This window comes from Megascapheus bottae, chromosome 9, assembly GCF_031878675.1.
Source record: "Megascapheus bottae isolate mThoBot1 chromosome 9, mThoBot2.hap1, whole genome shotgun sequence".
NCBI classification, from domain to species: Eukaryota; Metazoa; Chordata; class Mammalia; order Rodentia; family Geomyidae; genus Megascapheus; species Megascapheus bottae.
The window spans coordinates 16,431,010-16,455,789 of NC_143517.1; the positions used below are offsets into that span (position 1 = coordinate 16,431,010).

General features: G+C 36.9%; 1 protein-coding gene and 1 pseudogene across 5 annotated transcripts in view; one reads left to right on the forward strand and one right to left on the reverse strand.

Annotated features, from left to right (window-relative positions):
* Nucleotides 1-24,780, reverse strand: part of Mybl1 (MYB proto-oncogene like 1) — a 43,068-nt gene that overhangs the window by 8,986 nt on the left and 9,302 nt on the right. For all 5 annotated transcript variants that reach the window (XM_090338897.1, XM_090338896.1, XM_090338898.1 and 2 more), the window contains exons 4-10: nucleotides 22,815-22,907; nucleotides 18,885-19,105; nucleotides 16,172-16,346; nucleotides 12,610-12,684; nucleotides 11,815-11,919; nucleotides 5,493-5,726; nucleotides 3,291-3,659 (exon numbers count right to left, since the gene is read on the reverse strand). In XM_090338897.1, the coding sequence (XP_090195023.1) occupies nucleotides 3,291-3,659; nucleotides 5,493-5,726; nucleotides 11,815-11,919; nucleotides 12,610-12,684; nucleotides 16,172-16,346; nucleotides 18,885-19,105; nucleotides 22,815-22,907 (1,272 nt within the window). The remainder of the gene's footprint in view (nucleotides 1-3,290; nucleotides 3,660-5,492; nucleotides 5,727-11,814; nucleotides 11,920-12,609; nucleotides 12,685-16,171; nucleotides 16,347-18,884; nucleotides 19,106-22,814; nucleotides 22,908-24,780) is intronic.
* On the forward strand, nucleotides 3,727-4,627 carry LOC150058828 (obg-like ATPase 1 pseudogene; annotated as a pseudogene).

Consider the following 24,780-nt stretch of genomic DNA (forward strand, 5'->3'; position numbering starts at 1 on the left):
TCAAAAAGCTGAGATCTGAGATTCACAGTTTGAAGACAGATTAGGAAGCAAAGTCTTATCTTTTTTTTTCATTAACTACCAAAAGGCTGTAAGTGAAATTGTGACTCAATTGGTTAGGCACTAGCATTGAGCAAAAAAGCTTAAGGACAGAACCTAGGCCCTGAGTTCAAGCCCAGGACTGGTACAGAAAAATAATTAACCACCAAAAAATTCCAGAAGTGGAGCTGTAGTTCAGGTAGTATAGTGCTGTTAGCCTTAAGCAAAGTAATTGCTCAGGGATAGCACCCAGGCCCTGAGTTCAAAATCCCAGGACAGGTATTAAAAAAAAAAGAGGGACCAGGAGTTTGGCCTAGTGGTAGAGTGCTTGCCTAGCATGTATGAAAACTCAGGTTCAATTCCTTGGTACCAACATACAAAGAAAAAAGAATGGAAGTGGTGCTGTGGCTCAAGTGGCAAAGCTCTAGCCTTGAGAAAATTCCAAGGACAGTGCTCAGGCCCTGAGTTCAAGTCCCAGGACAAGCAAGCAAGCAAGCAAGCAAGAGAGAAAGAGAAAAAGAAAGTCAAGAAGGAAGGAAGGAAGGAAGGGAGGGAGGGAGGAAAGGAGGTATGGAGGGAGGGAGAAAGGGGAAAAGTTGTTAAACAAATTGTCAAAAGTTATAGGAAAACAAAATTTTAACAAAGCAATGTTTTACAGAATAGAAATCTACAGAAACTATACATATTTTCTGTTAAGTGCAATAATTTTGTAAAATAGATCTCTAAGATCTCTAGCTCTTATTAATAAATGAGCCTAAATGTCTTTTTCTATGGCAGTACTAAGAGTTCAGAATATAATAACAGGCCAAACATGGTAGTGTACATCTGTAATCCCAGTTATTCTTGACTGAGCCAGGAAAATCACCTCAGGCTATCCTGGACAAGACTTCATGGAAAGGGGGAAGAAAGAGATTAAAGGAGGAGGTGGAGGACTGGGAGTTTGGCCTAGTGGTAGAGTGCTTGCCTAGCATGCACAAAGACCCAGGTTCAATTCCTCAGTACCACGTACATAGAAAAAAAAAAAAGCCAGAAGTGGTGCTGAGGCTCAAGTGGTGGAGCTTAAGCCTTGAGAAAGTCCAAGGACAGTGCTTAGGCCCTGAGCTAAAAGCCCAGGACTGGCAAAAAAAAAAAAAAAAAAAAAGGAGGAGGTGGAGCTGAGTACAGTGGCTCACACCTGTAATCCTAGCTACTCAGGAGACTGAGATCTAAGGATCTAAGGTGATCGGGCACTAAAGAGCAAAGATGTGAGACTTATTTCTAATTAATCACTAGAAAAGGGGAAGAGGGGCTGTGACTCAAGGGGTAGGGTGTAGCCTTGAGCTGAAGAGCTCAGGGACAGCCCCCAGACCCAAAGTTCAAGCCCCCTGATCCACAAAAAAGAAAACAAAAGGAGAAGGTGGAGGCAAGAAAAGGAAGATTATTATAATAATGCATGGTCGTGAGAAATAAAAGTCTGGCAGATTGCTCCCTCTAGAACATAGCACAGAACCTTTGAGTAGACAAAACTGATATGACAGAGCCCATTTTCTACAATATACAATGAACTAACTGAATCTTAAAATTATGAAATACAATTTATTTTTGGAGTCAGTGTATTGAGCATTGATATAAAGTCATAAAAATTGCTTCAAAACTGCTACTTTTAACTAGAAAGAAATCCAGCTATCACTCCTGCCTGATAATTGAATTATCTTTTCAAACCTTTTTCTTTTTTTCCCAGAAAAACCAGAAATGGAGCTCAGGCTCAAGGGCTAGGACAGTAGCTTTGAGCTTGAAGAGCTCAGGGACAGTGCCCAGGCTGAGTTTAAGCCTCACGACCACCCCCCTCAAAAAAAATTGCTAAAACTTTTCAAAACTCATTTAGGAAGTTGTGGGGGAGGGGTGAGAGGTGAGTCTGACCAAAAAACAATATACATATATATGGAGATGTCAAAAGGAAATCTCCTTGTACAATTAATTGATGCTAATAGAAATATGGGAAAAGAAATCAATAGTACATAAAACTGAAGAACTGAAAACTGAGTATACCTGTTCACCTTCCTCAGAATGCTTTCTAACTCTCAGGTCTGAACACAGAATGAAAGAATGTACTATTCACATAGTAGTTTATGTAAATGGAAACCTTCTGAATCAGTTTCAGAGATAGGAGCAGTGCACTGTTAAATCCTGTTTATCTTCCCAGCCTCACAACCTACCTTCAATAATATCCCACCATTCTCCATGTCTATGTGACCACTGAACCTCTTACTTTTTCCATATAACTTTTCACCTCTGTCAAAACACTTTCAATACACAGCAGCACCATCTCTTAGTCCAAACTAAGATATGTTATTAATTTCAGAATTTCATTCTGCCTAACTCCTAAGGTTTTTCTGAAGGAAGCTTCACTGAAATGTTGTAAAACAAATATTTAACTTGCAGCCCGGATATAGAGCAAGTAGTCTATAAGGAACTGTTAAATACATACATCTGACAGTCAGGGATATTACTAGAGAAGAAGGTAGTTCTAGATATCTCCAGAAACCTCCTGATATGACAGTTACAGTAATATGCTGCCTAAGTTTCTCCCGAAGTATACTAAGAAAATGGAGATGTGAGGGCCAGGAGAGTAGCCTAGTGGTAGAGTGCTTGCCTCACATGCACAAAGACCTGGATTCAATTCTTCGGTACCATATACACAGAAAAAAACAGAAGTAGCATTGTGGCTCAAGCAGCAGAGCACTAGCCTTGAGCAAAAAGTGTCCAAGGACAGTGCCCAAGACCTGTGTTCAGGCCCCAGGGCTGACAAAAAAAATGGAGGTGTGGCTCAGATGGTGGAATGCCAGCCTTTGAGCAAAATACCCAACCCTGAGTTCAATTCCTAGTTCTAGGGAAAAAAAAAAAACTATGAAGAAAATTTAACAGGTAAACTGAAATCTAAACGACTCTAAGTGGGTAAGGTCCCTTTATACAATTTCAGACTTATTCGTTGAACGCTTAGGGATCAAGGAATCAGATTAGATCTCAGTCTCAGCACTATATTACATAACTTTGGACAAATCATTTACTTTTCTGGGACAGCTGCTGGCTTAGTCTTTCCTTTTAGGTCTACAATGTGCACACCTACTACATGACACACTTCCAGGAAGAGTTTAAAACTCTCAGGGACATATTTAAACACATTATTTTTATGCTTGACCAAAATAACTATTACTAAAAATACTAACACTTAAATTTAATTCAACATTTGTTAACATAAACAAAAGCATCATTACCTGTGAAGGAGAAAATGGTAGTGTTTTCACTGGTGTATGTTTTAGTGCTGTATTACCACCATCACTGAATGAGCTATCACCAAGTTCACTGCCTAGGGACTGACTCACTCGCATTCTTCTCTTCTTTCTGAGAATGGTTGGTGGAGTGCTAAACTTGACCACATTTGGGGATGGTAAAGGAACAGTCTCACTGTTTCCACCATTACAACTGTTCTTTTTCCCTTCAAGTACAAGACTGACATTAAATTGACATTCCATGGCTCCTTCATTGTGTTGAATTCGCATTAGTTTAACTGGGGTAGACTTGACAGGAGAAGCAGCAGCATCAGAAAGATCAAAACTGGTAACATCACTCCATGCTACAGGATCCTGCAATGAATTAAATTATTCCTGAAGTTAATGCTGCAACCTAAACATATATGATCACTAATACAGGATGATGTTTCTGTTGAGTTATTTACTCATTTTTTAGCAAAAGAAACAAGCTTTCTTTGAACTTCTTTTAAGTAAAATCATCTAAGAGAAACAAATTATGATTTTCCTCACAATACCAATTGAAATATTCCAAAAGTTCATCTAATTCAGTAAATGAAACTTACTACATAAGTATTTTATGAGAACAAATTAAAGTTATTACCAAAAAGGACAGATAATATTTCATTTTCACTCTGTAACAGAAAAATCTATCCAATTCTGTACAATTACTTAATAAAATATATATGAATAGATCAAAAGAAACCTGTTCATTTCTATCATGATTGGAATGACAAAGAGATTGAAGTGCTGAATAAACACTTTTTTTTTTACTTCAAAACCAATGGTCTATTTGGTTAATCTTTCTGAAATAGACTACATTAGAGAGAAAAACAAATGGTTGTTAAAAATTAAAGAGTGGGTGGACAAATATGACCCAGGTGCCTTGGTCATTCCTTTTAGTGGGGCCTTGGAACTCAACCTGCAAGAATTGAGTGCTGAGGAGAGACAGAAGTATCTGGAAGTGAACATGACACCAAATGCTTTGCCAAAGATCATTAAGCCTGGGTTTGCAGCACGCCAACTAGAATACTTTTTCACTGCAGGCCCAGATGAAGTGCGTGCATGGACCATCAGGAAAGGGACGAAGCCTCCTCAGGCTGCAGGAAAACTTCACACAGATTTTGAAAAGGGATTCATTATGGCTGAAGTAATGAAATACGACGACTTTAAAGAGGAAGGTTCTGAAAATGCAGTCAAGGCTGCTGGAAAAGTACAGACAATAAGGTAGAAATTATATTGTTGAAGACGGAGATATTATCTTCTTCAAATTTAATACACCTCAGCAACCAAAAGAGAAATGATAGTTTTTGCTTGGATAAACATAAAATTTTCAAAAAGTCATATGCATTTTTTAAATTAAATTTTCTGAAGGGGTGAATAAAGTTGGGGACATGGGACTCTTCACATCAATTATTTTTTATTTGTTTTAAAAGTATAAAATTCAGTGTACCTCCAATGAAATATGTTACTAAATGTGAACAGCTTTGCTTTTCACAGGATTAAGATCCTACTCCAAATTATTAGAAACTTTTCAGAAACCATATTACTCTCACGATACTTCATTAATCTCCATCATGTATGCCAAGCCTGACACATATGACAGTGAGGACAATGTCGCTTGCTCCTTTTTGAATCTACAGATAATGCATGTTTTACAGTACTCCAGATGTCTACACTCAATAAGACATTTGACGAAAAAAAGCTAAAAGGCATGTTCATGATATAAGAAGACGTCGTCTTCCACAGCAAAATACATTAAGCATATATTCATTTAAAAACATATTTATGCTCATATACAAATATGCAAATACATATCTTCTGCATATACAACAGAAACAAGGAATACATCAAATGATTGTCATTCAATTACTTAATATTCCGTTTTCATTCAGAAAATTAAAATAAACTGAAGGAATACATCAAACTATTAACTCAGTATATGGACTTTAATTTTACAACTTTCTCTAATGTACTTGCTTAATATATATATGTACAAATGAATTGTTTTAAATTATAATTTTTACAAGATACAATTTAAGAAAGACTTCAACTTTTTCTTGGTTTTTGCCAGAAGCCACAAAATTAAACATGACATACAAAGTAATACTGAAAGTAAAGTTGAGTAACATCCATTAAACTTTAGATAATCTTACAGTTTCTACTTACAGATTCAATAAGTTCCAGCGTCTCTGCAAATTCTGGGATGGTCTGTAGAGAAGACAGCACAGCATTTGCCTCTACAGCCAAGAATTTGGTTGGTGAATTCTGCTGTGCAGAAACAGTCTGGTTTTCATCCATACCATAAAATTCAGTAGCATGCTCCTCAAGACTATTTAGAGTATTAGCCATGCTATCATCCATGAGGAAACTACCAGACCAGCTAGAAAAGTTTCCAGGTTGCTAGAAGTACAAAAGAAATTTGTCTTTCTTAATGTAGGCATAAATTTATATTTTAACAAATTCAGATTTTAAGTAGAAGTTTTGTTTTATAACAACACACTTCACATTATTTCAGCTAAAAATATAATACTAAATATAACCTTTCCCCAGCACTGGTATAAATTTCTTTTATTAATCTCGTATTGACTAGATTTTTTAATTCAATTCTTACCTATATAATCATTGTAAGATAAAAACTAGTACTTACATTTAACAAAGTCTCAATTCTTAAAAGCTAGCTTCTCTTTTCCATCTTGATTTCACAACACTTGCATTCATAAGTGCTACACTCAGCTCTCAGGCCCAGTATTTGTCACTCTCTAGTGAATGATGCTCTCTTGCTCTGAATGCCTTTGCACAAACTGTTGCTCCTTTTATCTAGAATGTTCACTAACCACTGATAGGGGAAGGAACCTATATTCTTCACGTAAGAGACAGTTCAAACACTTGTTAGGATTTTATATGATATATGATTTTATCTAGTTAGAATAATGTCCTAATTTTTCTGTCTTAAGACTGAACTCAGATAGGATTTTTTCCAGTTAACGTGACAATGTGGCTCTAAATCAGGCACTTCACCTAAATGCAACATTTTTTTTGTACATCCTGGGGCTTGAACTCTGTGCCCTGGCACTGTCCTTTGAGTTCTTTAGGTCTAGGCTAACACTCCACCACTTGAGCCACAGCACCACTTCTGGTTTTCTGGTGGCTATTTGGAGATAAGAGTCTCAAAAGACTTTCATGTCCAGGCTGGCTTTGAGATCCTCAGATTTCAACCTCCTGAGTAGCTAGGATTATAGGCATGAGCCACTTGTGGATGCACCAAGGACTTTTTTTTTTAATCACAAACACTATATCCCACTTCTTAGTTAAGATCCTACTCAGAAGAAATTCTTTGATAGCAGGAGCTGTACTTTGTTACTCTTAAGAGAAGTTGCCTGAAGCATTTCTTCATTTTCCATTATCTTATAATAAATTTCTTTTTAAAAAGAGGAGAAAGAGGGGCCCGGAGTTTGGCCTAGTGGTAGAGTGCTTGCCTAGCATGCATGAAGACCCAGGTTCAATTCCTCAGTACCACAGACATAGAAAAAAGCCTTAGAAGCGGTGCTAAGGCTCAAGTAGTAGAGCTCTGGCCTGAGATCAAGCCCTGGACTGGCAAAAAAAAAAAAAAGAAGAGAAAGATCTTGGAATCATGAAGAAAAACTAAACACATAAAGAATCAAGTATATAGCAATGTGCAAAAGAAGAAATGATGAAAATATTCTACATCATTAGCTATTCAATAAGGGAGCTAGTGGTCATGAACAACCAAAATGTAGCTGATACAAATAAGGAATCAAGTTTTAAATTGTATTTAAAATTAAATATGGTGGATTCACAGCTGAATTCTGTAAGGCCTTCAAAAGAACTCACTCCAATACTCCTCAAACATCTCAATAAAACTGAAAAAGAAAGGAATGAAGAACAGAAAGAAAAGAAAGAAAATCTCACCTTCTAGAAGACTAAATATCTATTGAAAATAAAGAAAATAACTGAATTAATAAAAAATAAAATAAAGATAAGTAAAATTAAATGTGGTTAATAGCTACCCTATTACAGCAAGAAAATTACCTATTTCAGAAGAATCATTAAATAACTCACTCCCATTTCTATTAAAAGTAACAATTACCAAATTGACAAGCAGCAGGAAGGGAGAGGGCTAATAAACAGAGTGAACAAGTAAATGAGAGTGGAGTTTATATGCAAGAAAGTAGAAAAAAATGAAACTTGCTGAAATTAAGAAAGGAAAGTTGTATGGGGTGAGTAATGGGCTGATCAGGATATACTGTATACATGGGGAAATATCCCAATGAAATCCTCCTTGACAGTTACTGTTGCTAATTTAAAAATTTTTTAAAGAGACATGTATAGAGGCAAGATGAAACCAACATAATAACATATTAATTACAGAACTAGGAGGGTATTTAGTATACAGGTCTTCACTGTTCTCTTTAACTTATAAATATTTGAAAATGTGTGTAGAATATGGAAAATAATCTTCTGGAGCATCCTTGCACAATCCAAGAGCAGAGGTAATTCGGTTTCCTTTCCCTCAACTTTTTTTCTTTTCAAATTAACGATCCAATGAGTATCTTTCAGCACAAAATGTACTAAGATTGACAATAAAAAATATTAATTTTCGGGGCCAGGAGTTTGGCCTAGTGGTAGAGTGCTTGCCTAGCATGCACAAGGACCCAGCTTCGATTCCTCGATACCACATACATAGAAAAAAGCTGAGGCTCAAGTGGTAGAGCTCTAGCCTTGAGAAAGTTCAAGGACAGTGTTCAGGCTGTGAGCTCAAGCCCAGGACTGGCAAAAAAAAAAAAATTAAGTTTCAATGTAAATAAGGTACAAAAAATATTGTTGCAAAACAAGTTCTACCTCTATTAAATTTTCCTAGCACTAAAATAAAACAATAATCTCACTAGGATAGTCATTTTCTGAATGAATGATCACATCTGTTTTTCAAGAGTTAGAAAGATCCAGACCACAAAGGGAGGTCAGTCAGTCTAAGAAAAAAACCATGGCAGTGCAATCATAGAGACCTAGATCTAAACTTCCAAAAATGTTTTCTTCATAGAAATGATATGCAAGAATATGTATAAAACACCTACAAGAGTGAAACACCATAGATATTCAGATGATAATCATATCATCACGTAATGGTATAAAAGAATAATTCATGTGTATTCTAGTGACTAAAGCAACTTCCTTCTGAATTCAATACTGATTACATTTATTCAATCAGATGGTTAGAAGAATGGATTTCAGTTAACAGGTTCTAAAAAGGAATCAACTTCTCCATTTTATTGCAAAACGCATATTCTTTTATCTACATTTATTTTAAATTAAGACTGTTGTTTTTAAAAGTTAAAAAAAAGTGTGTGTTTTGTTTTTGTTTTACAGTTCAGAAATGGCCTTGCACTTATGAGGCAAATACTTTCGCTTAGTTGCATACACCATCAAAAACAACAACAAAAAAATATTCTAGGGCTGGGATGTAGCTCAGTGGCAAAGCATTTGCCTAGCAAGTACAATGTCCTGGATTCGATCCCCAGTACCAAAAAAGAAAAGACAAAAAAAACTCTAAAAAATTTTAAACATGACATGTTTAAAATTTGTCCTCTCCAATATTAACTATTATTTGTAGCTTCTTACAACTGAAATTACACCTAAGTTTCTTGCTTATGGCTTATCAAGTTTCAAAACAAAAACTGTTATTTCTATAATATATAGCTTACCAATAACAGTTAATGAATGTTAACCTTAATCTTCTCTTAGCTGGTATAAACACACTACCAGTTGCTTCATAATACTATTCCAAGATCTCAAATTGTTCTTACCATAGTAATATTGAACAATTACTCTCAATGTGCTAGCTTCTCTTTTAGACTCAAAAAATCGATCTCAGATGATTTTTTTTTTTTTTTGGTACTGAGATTAAGCCCATGGCCTTAAGCATATACGGTAAGTTATACTACTAAGCTACAGTGTCAGATCAAGAAAACCATTTTGTAAGCATAAAATGGCTCAAGATATTATTTTAAAGTTTAAAACTTACCATACAATTATAAACATGTCTTTTTTTTCTTTTAATCCATCTAACATGGCCTATTTAATTCTACTAGAATAAGCAAACTAATACAAGTTATTTTTTTATTTTTTCCATATATTTTTTATTGTAATTAATGGAAGGGTTACATATTCACCAGATAGCAGGTGCATTACTTCACAAACATTGATACCCTTTCTCATGTCATGGTCTCCATTTCCCTCCCCCCCTCCCCCTAATATGAGTTATTCTTGCTTAACCAAATCTCAGATAATGGTTATCATACCTAGTAACCAAAATCCAACAACCATAAACAATTTCTTCTTTTATATTTCTTTTGTAGGTCGTGGGGCTTGAACTCTGGGCCTGGGCAATGTCCCTGAGCTCTTCTGCTCAAGGCTACCGCCCTACCACTGAGCCACAGTGCCACTTGGAGTATTCTAGTGGTTAATTGGAGATAAGTCTCAGGGGCAGGGGAATTTGGCCCAGTGGTAGAGTGCTTGCCTAGCATGCACGAAGACCCAGGTTCGATTCCTTGATACCATAAACATAGAAAAAAGCCAGAAGTGGTGCTGAGGCTCAAGTGTCCAAGGACAGTGCTCAGACCCTGAGCTCAAGCCCAGGACTGGCAAAAAGAAAAAAGAAAAAGACAAAAAAAGAGCCTCAGGTACTTTAGTGCCTAGGCTGGCTTTAAACTGTGATCCTCAGATCTCCGACTCCTGACTAGCTAGGATTACAGGAGTGAGTCATCACACCCAGCTTAAAAGACTTCTGTAAGACAACATATAAAGTGTAAATGGTCTCTTTCTACATATTGTAATGTCACTACAATGTGTTGAATTCACATTCTAAATAGATTAAACAGGGAAATATATTCAGAGAGAATGAAAGTCCTACATCTCTTAAATTCCTAATTTTCCAGGCTTAACTTTTTCCTATTAAATTCGTCACTATATAGAATATTTAAGATAAAACCAAAGCCTATCTATTAAAAATTTTTATCTAGAATCTGCTTGACATTTATGACTCAAAACCCAATCTTTTAAACACAAGCACCTTAATAAAGAACATCATAACATATGCTCAGCAATACAGAGAGCAATCAGCCAGTCTCAAAAGTACAAATTTTAAAACTGCTTACTCCGTATTAAAATGTGATGTCAGTAGCTAGCAAATTAATTAGAAAGCCTACAGAGTGGGAGAAAATCTTCACTAACCATACAACAGACAAAGGCCTCACATCTAAAATATATCAACAGCTCAAAAAATCGAATCACTCCAAAACTAATCTCCAAAGAAACAACCATCCCATTAAAACATGGGCCAAAGACTTAAAGAGAGTCTTCTCTGAAGAAGAAATAAGAATAGCCTATAGCACATGAAGAAATGCTTAACATCTCTGGTCATAAAAGAAATGCAAATCAAAACAACTCTAAGATTCCACCTCACTCCAGTTAGAATGGCCAGGATCAAGAAATCTGATAACAACAGATGCTGGAGGGGATGTGGCCAGGAGGGATCACTACTACACTGTTGGTGGGAGTGCAAACTCTTTAAACCACTATGGAAAACAGTATTGCAGTTCCTCAAAAGACTAAACATAGAGCTCCCCTATGACCCAGCAATTCCACTACTTGGCATTTACCCAATCCTCCACAAACAAGGACATACTAAATCCACTAGCACAATGATGTTCATTGCAGCACTATTTACCATAGCAAAGATATGGAACCAACCCAGATGCCCCTCAGTTGATGAATGGATCAACATGATGTGGTATTTGTACACAATGGAATTCTATGCTGCTGTCAGAAAAAACGACATCGCCCCATTTGTAAGGAAATGGAAAGACTTAGAAAAAATCATATTAACTGAAGTAAGCCAGACTCAAAGGAACACAGGCTCAATGGTTTCCCTCATTTGTCATAATCAGTAGAAACCTTGGTCTCTCCTAGCAGAGATTTACAATAGAACAAAACCTAGATACATAAGGCCATACAGTATGATCCTAAATGAAAGAACCTCCAGGATATAGAAACAAAAGCCATATAATGAGTGATTGTTGTCCTTAATGTACTATGTTATCTCTCATCTCTTTTGCTGTCCCTTGGTTATCTCATATTGTTACAGTAATTCACCTTGTTATCTGACATACTGTATATATGCATATTTGGTTATTTGAAATCAGATAGGGAAGGGGGGAAAACAAGAAGAGGGGTTGGGGTGGGGGGAGGGAAATGGGGACCAAGACATGAGAAAGGGTATCAATGTTTGTGAAGTAATGCACCTTATATATAGTGTGTATATATATATATAATGTAACCCTTCTATTAATTATAATTAAAAATATGTGGAAAAATGTGATGTCAGATAAAACTTTACAGCTAGTGACAACTATTAAAAGTGTCCATAAAAAGTTCAAACAATAAGGTCTAAACATTTAAGCCTATGTCTTACAGAAGGAAGTCGCTTTCTTCTAACTTCATTCTCTGCTGACATAAGAAGCAACTCCAGTTCCTTTATTTTCTTTTCCTTATCAGGATCTTCATCAACAAAGGGTTGCTACAAAAAATTAAAGAGAGACAAACTACTTACCAAGTTGCTATAAAATATTAATGTTCTAGGTTTGGGAGGCAAAAACTAAGAGAAAATGGGGGAAGAAGAAACATTGTTCAAAAAGAAATGTACTTATTATCTATGTAACTGTCACCCCTCTGTAACGATTACAATAACAATAAAAAATATTTTAAAATATTAGGATTCTAATTTTTTCTCCTATGCAACATAAAATATATTTCCTCTAATAAAACTTCTTCCTACTATATATAGCAGATACATTGTTTTAATCATTTTTGGTTTTTTGGCCAGTCCTCGCTTAAACTCAGGGCCTGAGCACTGTCCTTGTGCTTTCTCAAGGCTAAAGCTTTACCACTTAAGACACAGCACCACTTCCCACTTTTTTTCTATGTATGTGGTACTGAGGAATTGAACCTGGTGTTTGTACATGGTATGCAATCACTCTACCAGTAGGCTAAACTCCTACCCCAATTCTATTTTAACTCATGAAGAAATTGGCAATATTTGACTTTTTTAATGTTTAAAAGTATTACCCAGAAATAGTGCTGTGGCTCAAGGGCAGGAGTAGCCTAGAGCTAAAGAGCTCAAGGACAACGCCTAGGCCCAGGTTTGAGCCCCCCACGACTAACAACAACAAAAAAGTATTCCCTTTGTTTTTTGTTGTAAATAAGTTACCTGAATAAAGGCAGAAGAAGTTTGAACATGTTCTACACAATTGCCTTCAGGTGGTACATACTGATAACCAGGGATCTAAAAAGGAAGTAAATTATTACATTCTTAAATTGGTACATATGAAATTATACATAGGGATTTTATCACAACAGTTCTATCAGTTCTACACATGCATATAATGTACTTTGATCATATTCACCCCCTATATTACTTTTTCTAATAAAGCATTACTATTGTACACGTAATGCTTTATCTAAAAAATTTTAATCTGAGGTAAACAAAATTTGTTATAAAATATCAACATTAAAAACTTTGGCAGAGTGCTACTGGCTCATACTTGTAATCCTAACTACTTAGGAAGTTCAAACCTAAGGATCCTGGTTCAAATCCAGCCAGAGCAGGAAAGTCCATGAAACTGTTATTTCCTATTAACCAGCAAAAAGCTAGAAGTACAGGTGTGACTCAAGTGACAGGGTACTAGTCTCGAGCAAAAAAGAGCAGGTACCGTGCCCCAATTCTGAGTTCAAGTCCATGACTGGCACACATTTTTCCATTTCATACCTTCACTAGTTCCACATCTAGTAACTACATTCCTGTTTCTAGAATCTACATCAAGAAAACTATAAAGTTCAGGAAACACAAGAATTACTTAGCCTAGTTTTATCAGCCAATCAAGTAACAATATTGCTATCCCTCACTTATTTTTTCATCTCCTATGGAAGAGTTATACAATCAGAATTACTTGTGTACTTTTAATAGATATTCTGACAACAGAGTAACTATTTCCCCTCATTTAAAACACTTGGAATTGTGAGGTTACATGTGAATTCAGTGAGCAGTAATGAAAAGAAATATAAGCTAGGCAGTGTGGCTCACATCTGTAACCTAGGGTACTTAGGAGCTAGCCTTGTGGCAAAAAATGTGAGACTCTATCTTAAAAAGAACGTAAAAGGGGCTGGGAGTTTGGCCTAGTGGTAGAGAGCTTGCCTAACATGCACAAAGACCCAGGTTCAATTCCTCGGTACCACATACATAGAAAAAAGCTGGAAGTGGTGCTGAGGCTCAAGTGGTTGAGCTCTAGCCTTGAGAAAGTCCAAGGACAGTGCTCAGGCCCTGAGCTCAAGCCCAGGACTGGCAAAGAAAAAAAAAAAAAACTGTAAAAGCAAAAAGGGCTGGGGTGTGGCACTCAAGTGGCAGAGTACTTGCTTAGCAAGTATAAAGTCCTAGATTCAAATACTAGTACTTATTTTTTAAACAAAGGAAAAGAAACGTAAGAAAGTATTTTGGGGGGCAGGAGCGTGGCCTAGTGGTAGAGTGCTTGCCTAGCATACACGAAGGCCCTGGGTTCGATTCCTCAGTACCACATACACAGAAAAAGCCAGAAATGGTGCTGTGGTTCAAGTGGTAGAGGGATAGCCTTGAGCAAAATGTGTCCAAAGACAGTGCCCAGATCCTGAGTTCAAGCCCCAGGACTGACCAAAAGAAAGAGAAAGAAAAGAAAAGCCAAACTCGCCACCCCTAAGTATTTTTGAACCTGAGAATCAAATAAACATGAAATCGTCTACTTTCTATAATGGCACACCTAAATCACTGTCCAAAATAAAGTCATTATACAAAAATTCTAACATAGTTCTTTTAATTTCAGTGTCATTTATTATTCAAATTTTGTAACTTCAATAAATGAATCTTATCATTCTTAAACTTTTCATGAAAATCTGTGTATATTTAATCTATTTCTTCAAGTCATACTTTACAGATGAAATTTAAGTAATCACAATAGAAGTATTTCTAAAATTGTTTAAAAGGGTTAAATAATTCTTAACACACAGGAGACAGCCTTATCTAGCTGGTTGGGTTTAAGGGTTGGGGAGCTGTCTGACTTTGAGACAAGGTCTTGCTGTATGTGTGGCTCAGGGTAGTCTCACTCCAGATCCTCCTGCACCAGCTTCCCGAGAACTGGAATTATAGACACATACCACCATGCCTTACTCCCAACATACTTTGACTAAGATATTTCTGAATTTTTTTTAACTAAAGAGTGTGTTAAAGACTCTAATAATACCAAGTATTTTAAAAATTAATTCTCTGTCAGTTAAAAGATAAACGTAAGTAATAAACTTTCTAAGAAAAGGGCAGAATGTTCCATTTACAATGATGGAAATCTAGGACTAAAGAAAAATGTAAAGGTACAGATAATTTGTTAAAAAAAACCTTACTTAAGATTGAGTATCAATAGATAACTATTGTCTTCATATGTTTTCCTATGTCACTATTTTAAGTGGTTCTTATAAAAAGAATGGTAGAAAATAATGTCAATAAAATATAAAATAAAACCTCAGATCCTGTAAGCATGGATTGTTTTTAACAATTTTATCTTCTGATAGATAGTATTTATCTCTAACTTAATCTTTACCTTTTATTTGAAAAGAACCAAGAATTGTTCATCATTTAATATATATGTATATAATAGGAAAACAGGTAAAGATAAAACAAACCTTATGAAGACTGCTGAACTTTTAAGTAGGAAATGCACTGAAAAACATACAGTTTGGCCCATTTTGAGCTTGGATAGTTTCTACCTTAATGAATCTGCCTAAAAAAGTCATCCAAGCCAGGTGCGATGGTTCACACCTGTAATTCTAGAAACTCAGGAGGCTGAGAGCTGAGGATCAAGGTTCAAAGCCAGCCTGGCCACAAAAGGACCTGAGACTCTTATCTCCAATTAATCACTAGAAAATGGGAAGTGGGTCTGAGGCTCAAGGGTTAGGGTGGTAGCCTTGAGATGAAGAGCTCATGGACAACACCCAGGCCGAGTTCAAACCCCATGACCCACCAAAAAAAAAAAAAAAAAAAAAAAAGTCATTCAGGTGAGTAGTTATTCGGGGAGAAAGAATGACATCAAAAACCAAGTATTTATTTTAATCCCAATGACTACTTATTTTTTTAGCCAATTTTCCTTTAAATCATTTTATAAACACTTACAAGATAAGCTATACTACAATTACACAGAACTTTTTTTTTTTCCTGGTTGGTTGTAGGGATTAAACTCTGGGCCTGGGCACTGTCCCTGAGCTCTTCAGCTCAAGGCTACCGCCCTACCACTTGAGCCACAGCACCACTTCTGGTTTTCTAATGGTTACTTAGGGATGAAAGTCTCTCAGTCTTTAGTGCCCAGCCTGGCTTTGAACCACAATCCTCAGATCTCAGCCTCCTGAGTAGCTAGGATTACTGAGGTGAGCCACAGCATCTAGCTACATAGAACTTTTTGGGTGCAAACTGCAATCGATGTTAAAGCACAGATAACAATTAAATCATAAATGAAGAGGCAAAGAACTGGAGTATTAATAAATGTATACACTACATTTCTTAATGTAAAAAGTCCACAAAAGGAAGATTTTTTTAGAATCTATTTGCCAAAATTATGGCAATATCTTTTAGTATGGATCTTCAAATCTTGTCTATCCCTACCCAACTGAGTTTTATTTTCCTATTAAGAAACTAAGCACCTTCTCATATATATCTACTAAAGAAATGTTTAAATAATAAATATATTAAAAATATGTGCCTGAACAGGTATGTAAAACTGATTCTGGGTTTGCAAATGGTCCATAGTCGCACAAGGTTTGTGTTGAAGTTTTGATGAAGATCGTTCTGATTTTATTCCATCTTGTAGATAGCCTTCCTGTTCCACTTTTCTTCGCATAGTAGAATTCCAATGATTTTTGATAGAATTATCAGTTCTAAGAATAAAGTAAAAAGAGAAAAAGAGAAAAAGGATTTCACAAAGTTCAATCCTATATATCATGCACAAGGTGCTTATAACAAAATTTTAAGAGTTGGTGAAATTAAATATTTCTTTAAATTTTAAACTATTTCTATATGGCAGATATATAAGCAGCAGAGATACTGCAGTAAGACTAAGAAGCCATGATCTTATGGAGTTTATATTCTCACTGCAAGAATAGCCATGAGAAAGGAAAGAAGAAGAGAAAACTAGCAGTGCAATGAAGATAATTAAAGTAGGATGAGAAAAGTGGCTAACTCAGGTTATTTTAAAAGCTATTCCAGGAAGGTCCTGTGTAAGATAAAGATCTGATTTACAAGAATGGACCAGTCATACAAGAACAGGAAAAAAGCCAGGCATTGTGGCACATGTCAGTAATCCTAGTACTTGGAGAGGTTAAACCAAGAGGATCCCAAGTTCAAGGCCAGCTTGGGCTACATACTGATATCCTGTCTCAAAACAAGACAGGAAAAAAATGTAGATAAAGAATATATCAGGGGTCAAGACCAAATATCATCATAAAAAGCAAAACACGGCTACCGGGTATGACCAGAGCACTTAAGTCCATGAGACTCTTATCTCCAATTAACCACCTGAAAACCAGTGGCGCTGTGGCTCATGGGGTAGGGTGGTAGCCTTGAGCTGAAGAGCTCAGCGACAGTGCGCCAGGCCCAGAATTCAAGCCCTATAACTGGGCAGAAAAATTTTTAAGAAGCAAAACACAGCTGGGAGTTTGGCCTAGCAGTGCTTGCCTAGCATGCACAAAGCCCTGGGTTCAATTCCTTGGAACCACATATACAGATAAAATCATAAGTGTTGCTGTGGGTCAAGTGGTAGAGCTCTATAGCCTTGAGAAAGCTCAAGGACAGTGCCAGGCTGTGAGTTCCGGCCCCAAGACTGGCCCCCCAAAAAGTGGTAAAGTGCTTGCCTAGTGAACACAAGGCCCTGAGTTCAAGCTCTAGTACTTCCCAACTGCCCCCCCACACACAAATGAAAGAAAATACAAAATACAAAATCCCAGTATTCTTTTTTGCTTTTTAGGACAAAAAGAGCTTACTGACTAACTTAACTTATGTTCATGTCTTTATAAAAATGTAAATCCTCTGTAATATAAATAATTCTATCCTATACAACATACAAATTTACTGTTAATCTGCTTTATGTTAAGGTACTAGGCTAGACTCTATGTGGGAAAAAGGATGCAGAAAATCTGGGAGCACTGATTCATGCCTATAGTCCCAACTACTTGGGAGGCAGAGAATGTGAGGATCAAGCATCTGTAGGAAGACTTCAATCCAGACTATCCCAAGTAAAAACTCAAGACTATGGAAAGTAACTCAAGCAAAATGGGCTCAGGACATGGGATAAGCAATAGATAGCATCCCTGCCTAGCAAATACAAGGCCCTGAGTTGAAAGCCCAAAATTACCAAAAAAGAAAAAAGTATTAAGAGACTAAAACTGTCAGAAGCTACTAGTCCAGAGTTCATAACCCACATAAAATATTGAGCACTGCTTTAATTTTCTCATCTATAAAACAAAGACAGTAATATTTATTTTCAATATTTCCCAAATATATAATTTAGAATACATATAAAAACAATAATCTCTAAAGTACTAAAGTACTCTGCAGAAATTATACAATATAAAACAAGTATGTAACTTCAGAAGGAAGGAGGTATGAATTCTCCAAGGTTGTTAAAATGGTTTGCCATTGTAAGTACTAATAACCAATGCAATGTAGACTGTAATGAGCTCAACACTGCCTCTGATGGATAAAAATATTATATTTTAATCACATAGTCATATATACTAATTCCATGGCTACAGCATACCATCATTTATTAAAAATTGAGCTTTCCTAACATACTATCACAAGCAATTTATCTCAGCCAGGATATTTGTAATTCTTTGAACACGCGCATAGTATCTGATCCAAAAGAAATCTCTGATTTACAATCCATTCCAAAAGAATTTGTAGAAAAGTCTGCCTAACAATGACATGTAAACATGATTTTGGAAGTATATTAAACATTTACATAAATATAAAGGTCTATTATTTCATTGTATGATTTACTGCTATAAAATACTTCATTAAGAAAGTAACCAAGTTACTTACCAAGGAATTTATTACGAACTACCAAACAGATACATGTAGAATATAGCCTAAAACCTTAATTACAAATTAAAGACATTTTAAAATTTTTTGTATGTTGTGAGGCTTGAACTCAGGGCCTGAGTGCTGTCCCTGAGCTTTTTTGCTCAAAGCTAGTGCTCTACCACTGGGAACCAGAGCTCCACTTCCAGTTTTTAGGTAGTTAATTACTTGAGCTGGCTTTGAATCTTGATTCTCAAATCTCAGCCTCCTGAGTAGCAATGATTACAGGTGTGAGTCACCAGTGCCTGGATGGGTACTATAGCTAATAGTGAGAGAATACATATCATGCTTAAGTATAGAAAACTGTATATATATATATATACATATTTATAATGCACCTTCCAGGAAGTAGTTTGGCAATTTCGGCCCAACGATTTCCCAACCGTTTATGTGCTTCATAGATGATTCTGTCTTCTTCTTCTGTCCAGGAAGATTTCTTTACCTCAGGGTTCAGATGATTATGCCACCGTTCTCTACACTGTTTGCCTATTCTTCCTTTTAAATGTTTTGCGATTAAAGACCATCTTTTTGGTCCATATTTCTGAACTAATTCAATAACCTAAAAAACAAAACCAAAGTTTTGAAAAGCATTCCTTTGAAACAATTTTAAAAACTAACTCAAGAAAGACAGGGCTGGGGATGTTGCTAAGTGGGAGCGCTTTGTTTCACTTGTTCAAGGCCCTAGATTCAATCCCTGGCACCACCACCACAACTAAAATAACAAAAAAAAGACATTAAGAATGCCTTCAAGTCATTAAGACATTCATAATATCTTTTTGTTTTATTTTATTGGCAATACTGGGAGCTTTGAACTCGAGCCTTGCATTTTACACAGCAAGTATTCTACCACTTGAGCTCTCTGCCAGCCAGTTTTGGGGTGGTTATTTTCAAGATAATGTCTCGTTTTGTGCATGGGCTTTATTGGGCTACGACCCACCTACTTATGCTTTCCCCACATCTGAGATGACAGGCACATGACACTGTGCCAATCCAATGTGCTTCTTGTGTAGCTGAGATGACAGGCATGTGCTGTCACACTGAGCTATTGGTTGAAATGAAGTCTCACAAACTTTTAAACAGGATGGCCTCAAATCCTTCAGATTTCCACTTTTCAATTAGCTAAGATTACAGGTTTGAACCACTAAATCCAGCCCAAAACATCATTTTATTTTTGCCAGTCCTGGGCTTGAGCTCAGGGCCTAAGCACTGTCCTTGGACTTTCTCAAGGCTAGAGCTCTACGACTTGAGCCTCAGCACCACTTCCAGCTTTTTTCTAAGTATGTGGTACGGAGGAATCAAACCCAGGTCTTCAACACATAGTAGGCAAGCACTCTACCACTAGGCCAAACTCCCGGCCCCAAAAACATCATTTTAAATAAATGAACCAAATTCCAGTTGCAACTATAATTTGCAAAGATATTTTCATAATTTTTAAAAATAATTTTACAATATATTAACCGTCAGTGATAACCTGTGCAAAAACTGATTCCCAATTTATCAGAACTCTAAGGGACTAATTAAAGTGACTCAAAAGTTAAATTTATTTGAAATAGAAATTAACAGAATTAATAGAAATTAACTTAAAATAGTTAAGACATTGATATGTGTTTACTTTATATCTTAAAAACAAAAACTTCAGTAAAAAGTCAAACAGAGGGGGGTGGGGGGATGGGGGGGGGGGGAAGGGTGATGGGTACCAAGACATGTGAAAGGGTATCAATGTATGTGAATTAATGCACCTTCTATCTGGCAAATATCATGTAACCCTTTTATTAATTACAATAAAAAAACTCATACAGATCAGTCTGAATGATTCCCTAACTGAAAAATACAGATCACACATTTTAGGGTTTTTATTGTTGTCGGTGGTGGTTCTGGGGCTTGAACTCTGGGCCTGGGTGTTTGTTATGCCTAAGCTCTTCAACTCAAGGCTAGCACTCTACAAATTAAGCCAAGTCCCACTGTTTTTCTGGTAGTTAATTGAAGATAAGTGTCTCACAGACTTTAGTGCCCGGGCTTGCTTTGAACCATGATCCTCAGATCTCAGCCTCCTGAGTGGCTAGGATTACAGATATGAGCCACTGCACCAGGCTTCAGGTTTGGTTTTATTTTACCTAAACTTGCAAGAATAGTTATTCTCAGTCTACCTTACTGCCACTTGCTTCATTATCAAATAGGTCATTGTAAACCTAGTAGAGCGACATTTAACTTTAATATACATCCATTTTCACCATATATATACTATGTTTAAAAAACAAAAATTTAAGATTATATACATCATACATTTTAAAACTTTTATCAACCATTAAATAAATCAGATCACTACTGAGCCTACTTAAGCAAATTATTTTTCAACAGACCAGAAAAACTTGAATCTTTAATGGAAAGTTGAAGAAGGAGGCCAAGGTGACATGAATCAGGAGACTAAGGTATAATACTTGCAGGTAGAAGGAACTTTAGGTAGGGTCATGGGTAGGATCGCAAGTAGCTGGAGAGTTCAGGGGGTTTCAGGACATTCCTTGAAAGGTTGTGGCCTGGTTCAAGGAACCTACTGTGCAGATTAATGGTTCAGCCAGGCCTGTGAAGCAACCTTTTTTTTTTTTTTTTAAAGGAAATCTATTCTTTTTTTTTTTTTTTTTTTTGCCAGTTGTGGTGTTTGAACTCAGGACCTGAGCACTGTCCTTGGACTTTTTCTCAAGACTAGAGCTCTATCACTTGAGCCATAGCACTACTTCCAGCTTTTTTCTATTTATGTGGTACCGAGGAATCAAACCCGGGTCTTCATGCATGCTAGGCAAGCACTCTACCACTAGGCCAAACTCCCGGCCCTGAAGCAACCTTTTAAATTGCTCTGAGCAGTAGTAAGAATCCAGTCATTAGAATACACTAGCATGAATGCTCTAATTATTCCAACTATATCAGCAACCGGCAGGCCTTAAGGAGCCTCAACTATAGAGCAGAAACATCCATTCCTCTCCAACTTTTACTGCACAAAAATGATACTAGCTCTTAATTATAAATCCTCTGGAAACATGATGCCCTGATTTGTGCGTGCGTGTGTGTGTGTGTGTGTGTGTGTGTGTGTGTGTGTACACATATGATTCATTAAAGGTCAGGAAGAAAATAGCATCCTATATCTAGTTATCAAATTAAAATTTAAAATGTTGGGGCCAGGAGTTTTGCCTAGTGGTAGAGTGCTTGCCTAGCATGAACGAAGACCCGGGTTCGATTCCTCAGTACCACATACATAGAAAAAAGCCAGAAGTGGTGCTGAAAAAGTCCAAGGACAGTGTTCAGGCCCTGAGCCAAAGCCCAGGACTGGCAAAAATAAAATTAAAATATTTGTAAGCAAAGCATGATAGATCACACCTATCATCCCAACTTCTTGGAAGGTGGTGCCAGGCCAGCCATGTTTGAGAAGGGTCAAGACAAAGATACTTTGAGAAACCCTGGCTAAAACATATACTGATTACAAAAGGACTCTAACTCTAAGCATGGCTCAAGTGGCAGAGCACTTGTCAAGCATGCCTCAGTGCCATGCACACAATACACACACATACACACACACACACACACACACACACACATCTTTTCAATGTTTCAATTTTTGATAGGAAACTATGTTTTAATTGGTTAACAAAGCTTATGGTGGGTCAGGATTTTTTTCTTTTGCAAATCACTATCAAAATAAAAAGAAGGGGTCTCTATATGCCTGGATGTGGTAGCACAAGTTTGTAGTCCTAGCTATGAGGGAGGCAGAGATTGAAGGATCACAGTTCAAGGCTAGCCCAGGAACAAAAATTAGTAAGACCAACAAACAAGTCATATGTGGTATCACAAGTCTGTAATCCCTGCTGTGAAGGAGGACTAGGTGAAAGAACTGAAGTGTGAGGAAAGCCCAATACAAAACTCCAACTGTATCCCACAAAAATGGCATTGAGACATATCATACAATGTCTTCCTAGTAGTATGAAACCCTTATACTGATGTGACACACAAGAGTACTATCTTTTTCTAGTAAGTATAAAACCCTTAGTTCAAACTCCAATACTGCTTTCCCCAAACATGGCCTGTACATATTATATAATTGGTTCAATTCAATTAAAATAAAAATTATTTCAAAATAGCCAACAGCTGATTCTTATGCAACTTCTTCTAAAGAACAAAATCCAGGGATATAAATACATACTTCATATATTAAAACAAAGTATCAAGAAAAAAAGGCTATGCTACCTACTCAGTGAATATAAAGAATATAAAGATATTACCCTCTGATCTTCTTCTTTAGTCCAAGGGCCCTTTATCAATTCTGGATTTAAAACCTTCTGCCATCGATGTTGGCACTGAAAATCAGACCGATTCTGAAAAAATTTAGTCAACATAATGTTGTTATTGAATAAATATGTTCCAGAGGCAAGTCAACTGTAGCATACTTTAATTAAGAACAAAATCGTAAGCCATGCACCATGGCTCATGTCTGAAATCCTAGTTATCCAGGAGGCTGAGATCTGAGAATAGTTCAAAGCCAGCCCAGACACAAAAGTCCATGAGACTCTTATCTCCAATGAACTATCAGAAAACCAGAAATGGCATTGTGGTTCAAGTGGTAGAGTGCTAGCCATGAGCTAAAGAGCTCAGGGTCAGTACCCAGGCCCAGAGTTCAAGCCCCATGACCAACAAAACAAAAACAAAATTGCAGTTGAGAGGCCGGGAGTTTGGCCTAGTGATAGAGTGCTTGCCTACCATGCATGAAGACTGGGGTTCAATTCCTCAGTACCACATACATAGAAAAAAAAGCTGGAAGTGGTGCTGAGGCTCAAGTGGAAGAGCTCTAGCCTTGAGAAAATCCAAGGACAGTGCTCAGGCCCTGAGCTCAAGCCCAGGACTGGCAAAAAAACAACAACAAAAAAAATTGCAGTTAAGAAAATGTATTCAGTTGACTGCTGGTAACTCACACCTATATCTAATCTAGCAACTTGGGAAGCTGAGATCTGAGGATCACAGTTCAAAGTCAGCCTGGACAAGAAAGTCACTGAGACTCTTATTTCCAATTAATCACACACACAAAAAGCCATAAGTGGATCTGTAGCCTCAAGTGATAAAGAGTGCTAGTCTGGAACAAAAAAAGCTCAGAGACAGTGCCTATGCCCTGAGTTCAAACCCAAGGACTGGCATTAAAAAAAGAAGAAGAAGAAAACAAAATGAGCCAGGTACTGGGGTGCTGGGGCTAACTCCAGTAATCCTAGCCTCTCAGGAGGCTGAGAACTGAGATCAAGGTTCAAAGCCATCCCAGGCACAAAAGAACCTGAAACTCTTATCTCCAATTAACCTCTAGAAAATGGGAAGTGGGGTTTGACTTAAGGGTAGGGCAGTAGCCTTGAGCTGAAGAGCTTACGGACAATGTCCAGGCCCAAGGGTAGGATAGTAGCCTTGAGCTGAAGAGCTCAGTGACAGCGCTCAGGCCGAGTTCAAGCCCCATGACCCACAAAAAAGAAAAGAAAAAGGAAAAAAAAGTGCTTTCTGTATCAATCTTTAGATAAATATATTATTTATTTTACATACCTACATTCAAGTTTTATTTATCACCAAAGCTTAAACTACAAATTAAAACAGAATAGTTCAAATCAAGTATATATCTACAATACATCTTATAACATGGCAAGCAGCAAAGCCATGGCAGAAAATTCCACAGTGGGCCAAGAGTGTGGCCTAGTGGTAGGAGTGCTTGCCTAGTATGCATGGTTTGATTCCTTTGTACTACATGCCCAGGAAAAAGCCACAAGTGGTGCCATGGCTCAAGTGGTAGAGAACTAGCCTTGAGAAAGTTCAAGGACAGTGCCCAGGCCCTGAGTTCAGCCCATAGAGAATGATCTGGCATTAAGGACTAAATGACATTCAGTAGAAAAACTGTACAAAGCAGACAAGAACTCAAAAACAACCCCAGATTCACGCAGTACAACAGTTAAAACTCCTAAAGTTAAGACTAGATTGGGGTACATTGTATGATAGTGAACCCCATGGAGTTATCAAGAAAACAAGTTATCATATGCAATTATGTAGGTTAAGAGTTGACACTTAAAGGAGGCATTGTCCCTGAGTTCTTCAGGTTAAGGCTACCGCGCTACCCCTTGAGCCACAGCACTACTTCCTATCATTTTTAAAGTAGTAATTTTTAAAGCTTTTTGTAATATTTGCATGTCTATAATAGTATTTCTGGAGGTGGTACACAAGTCT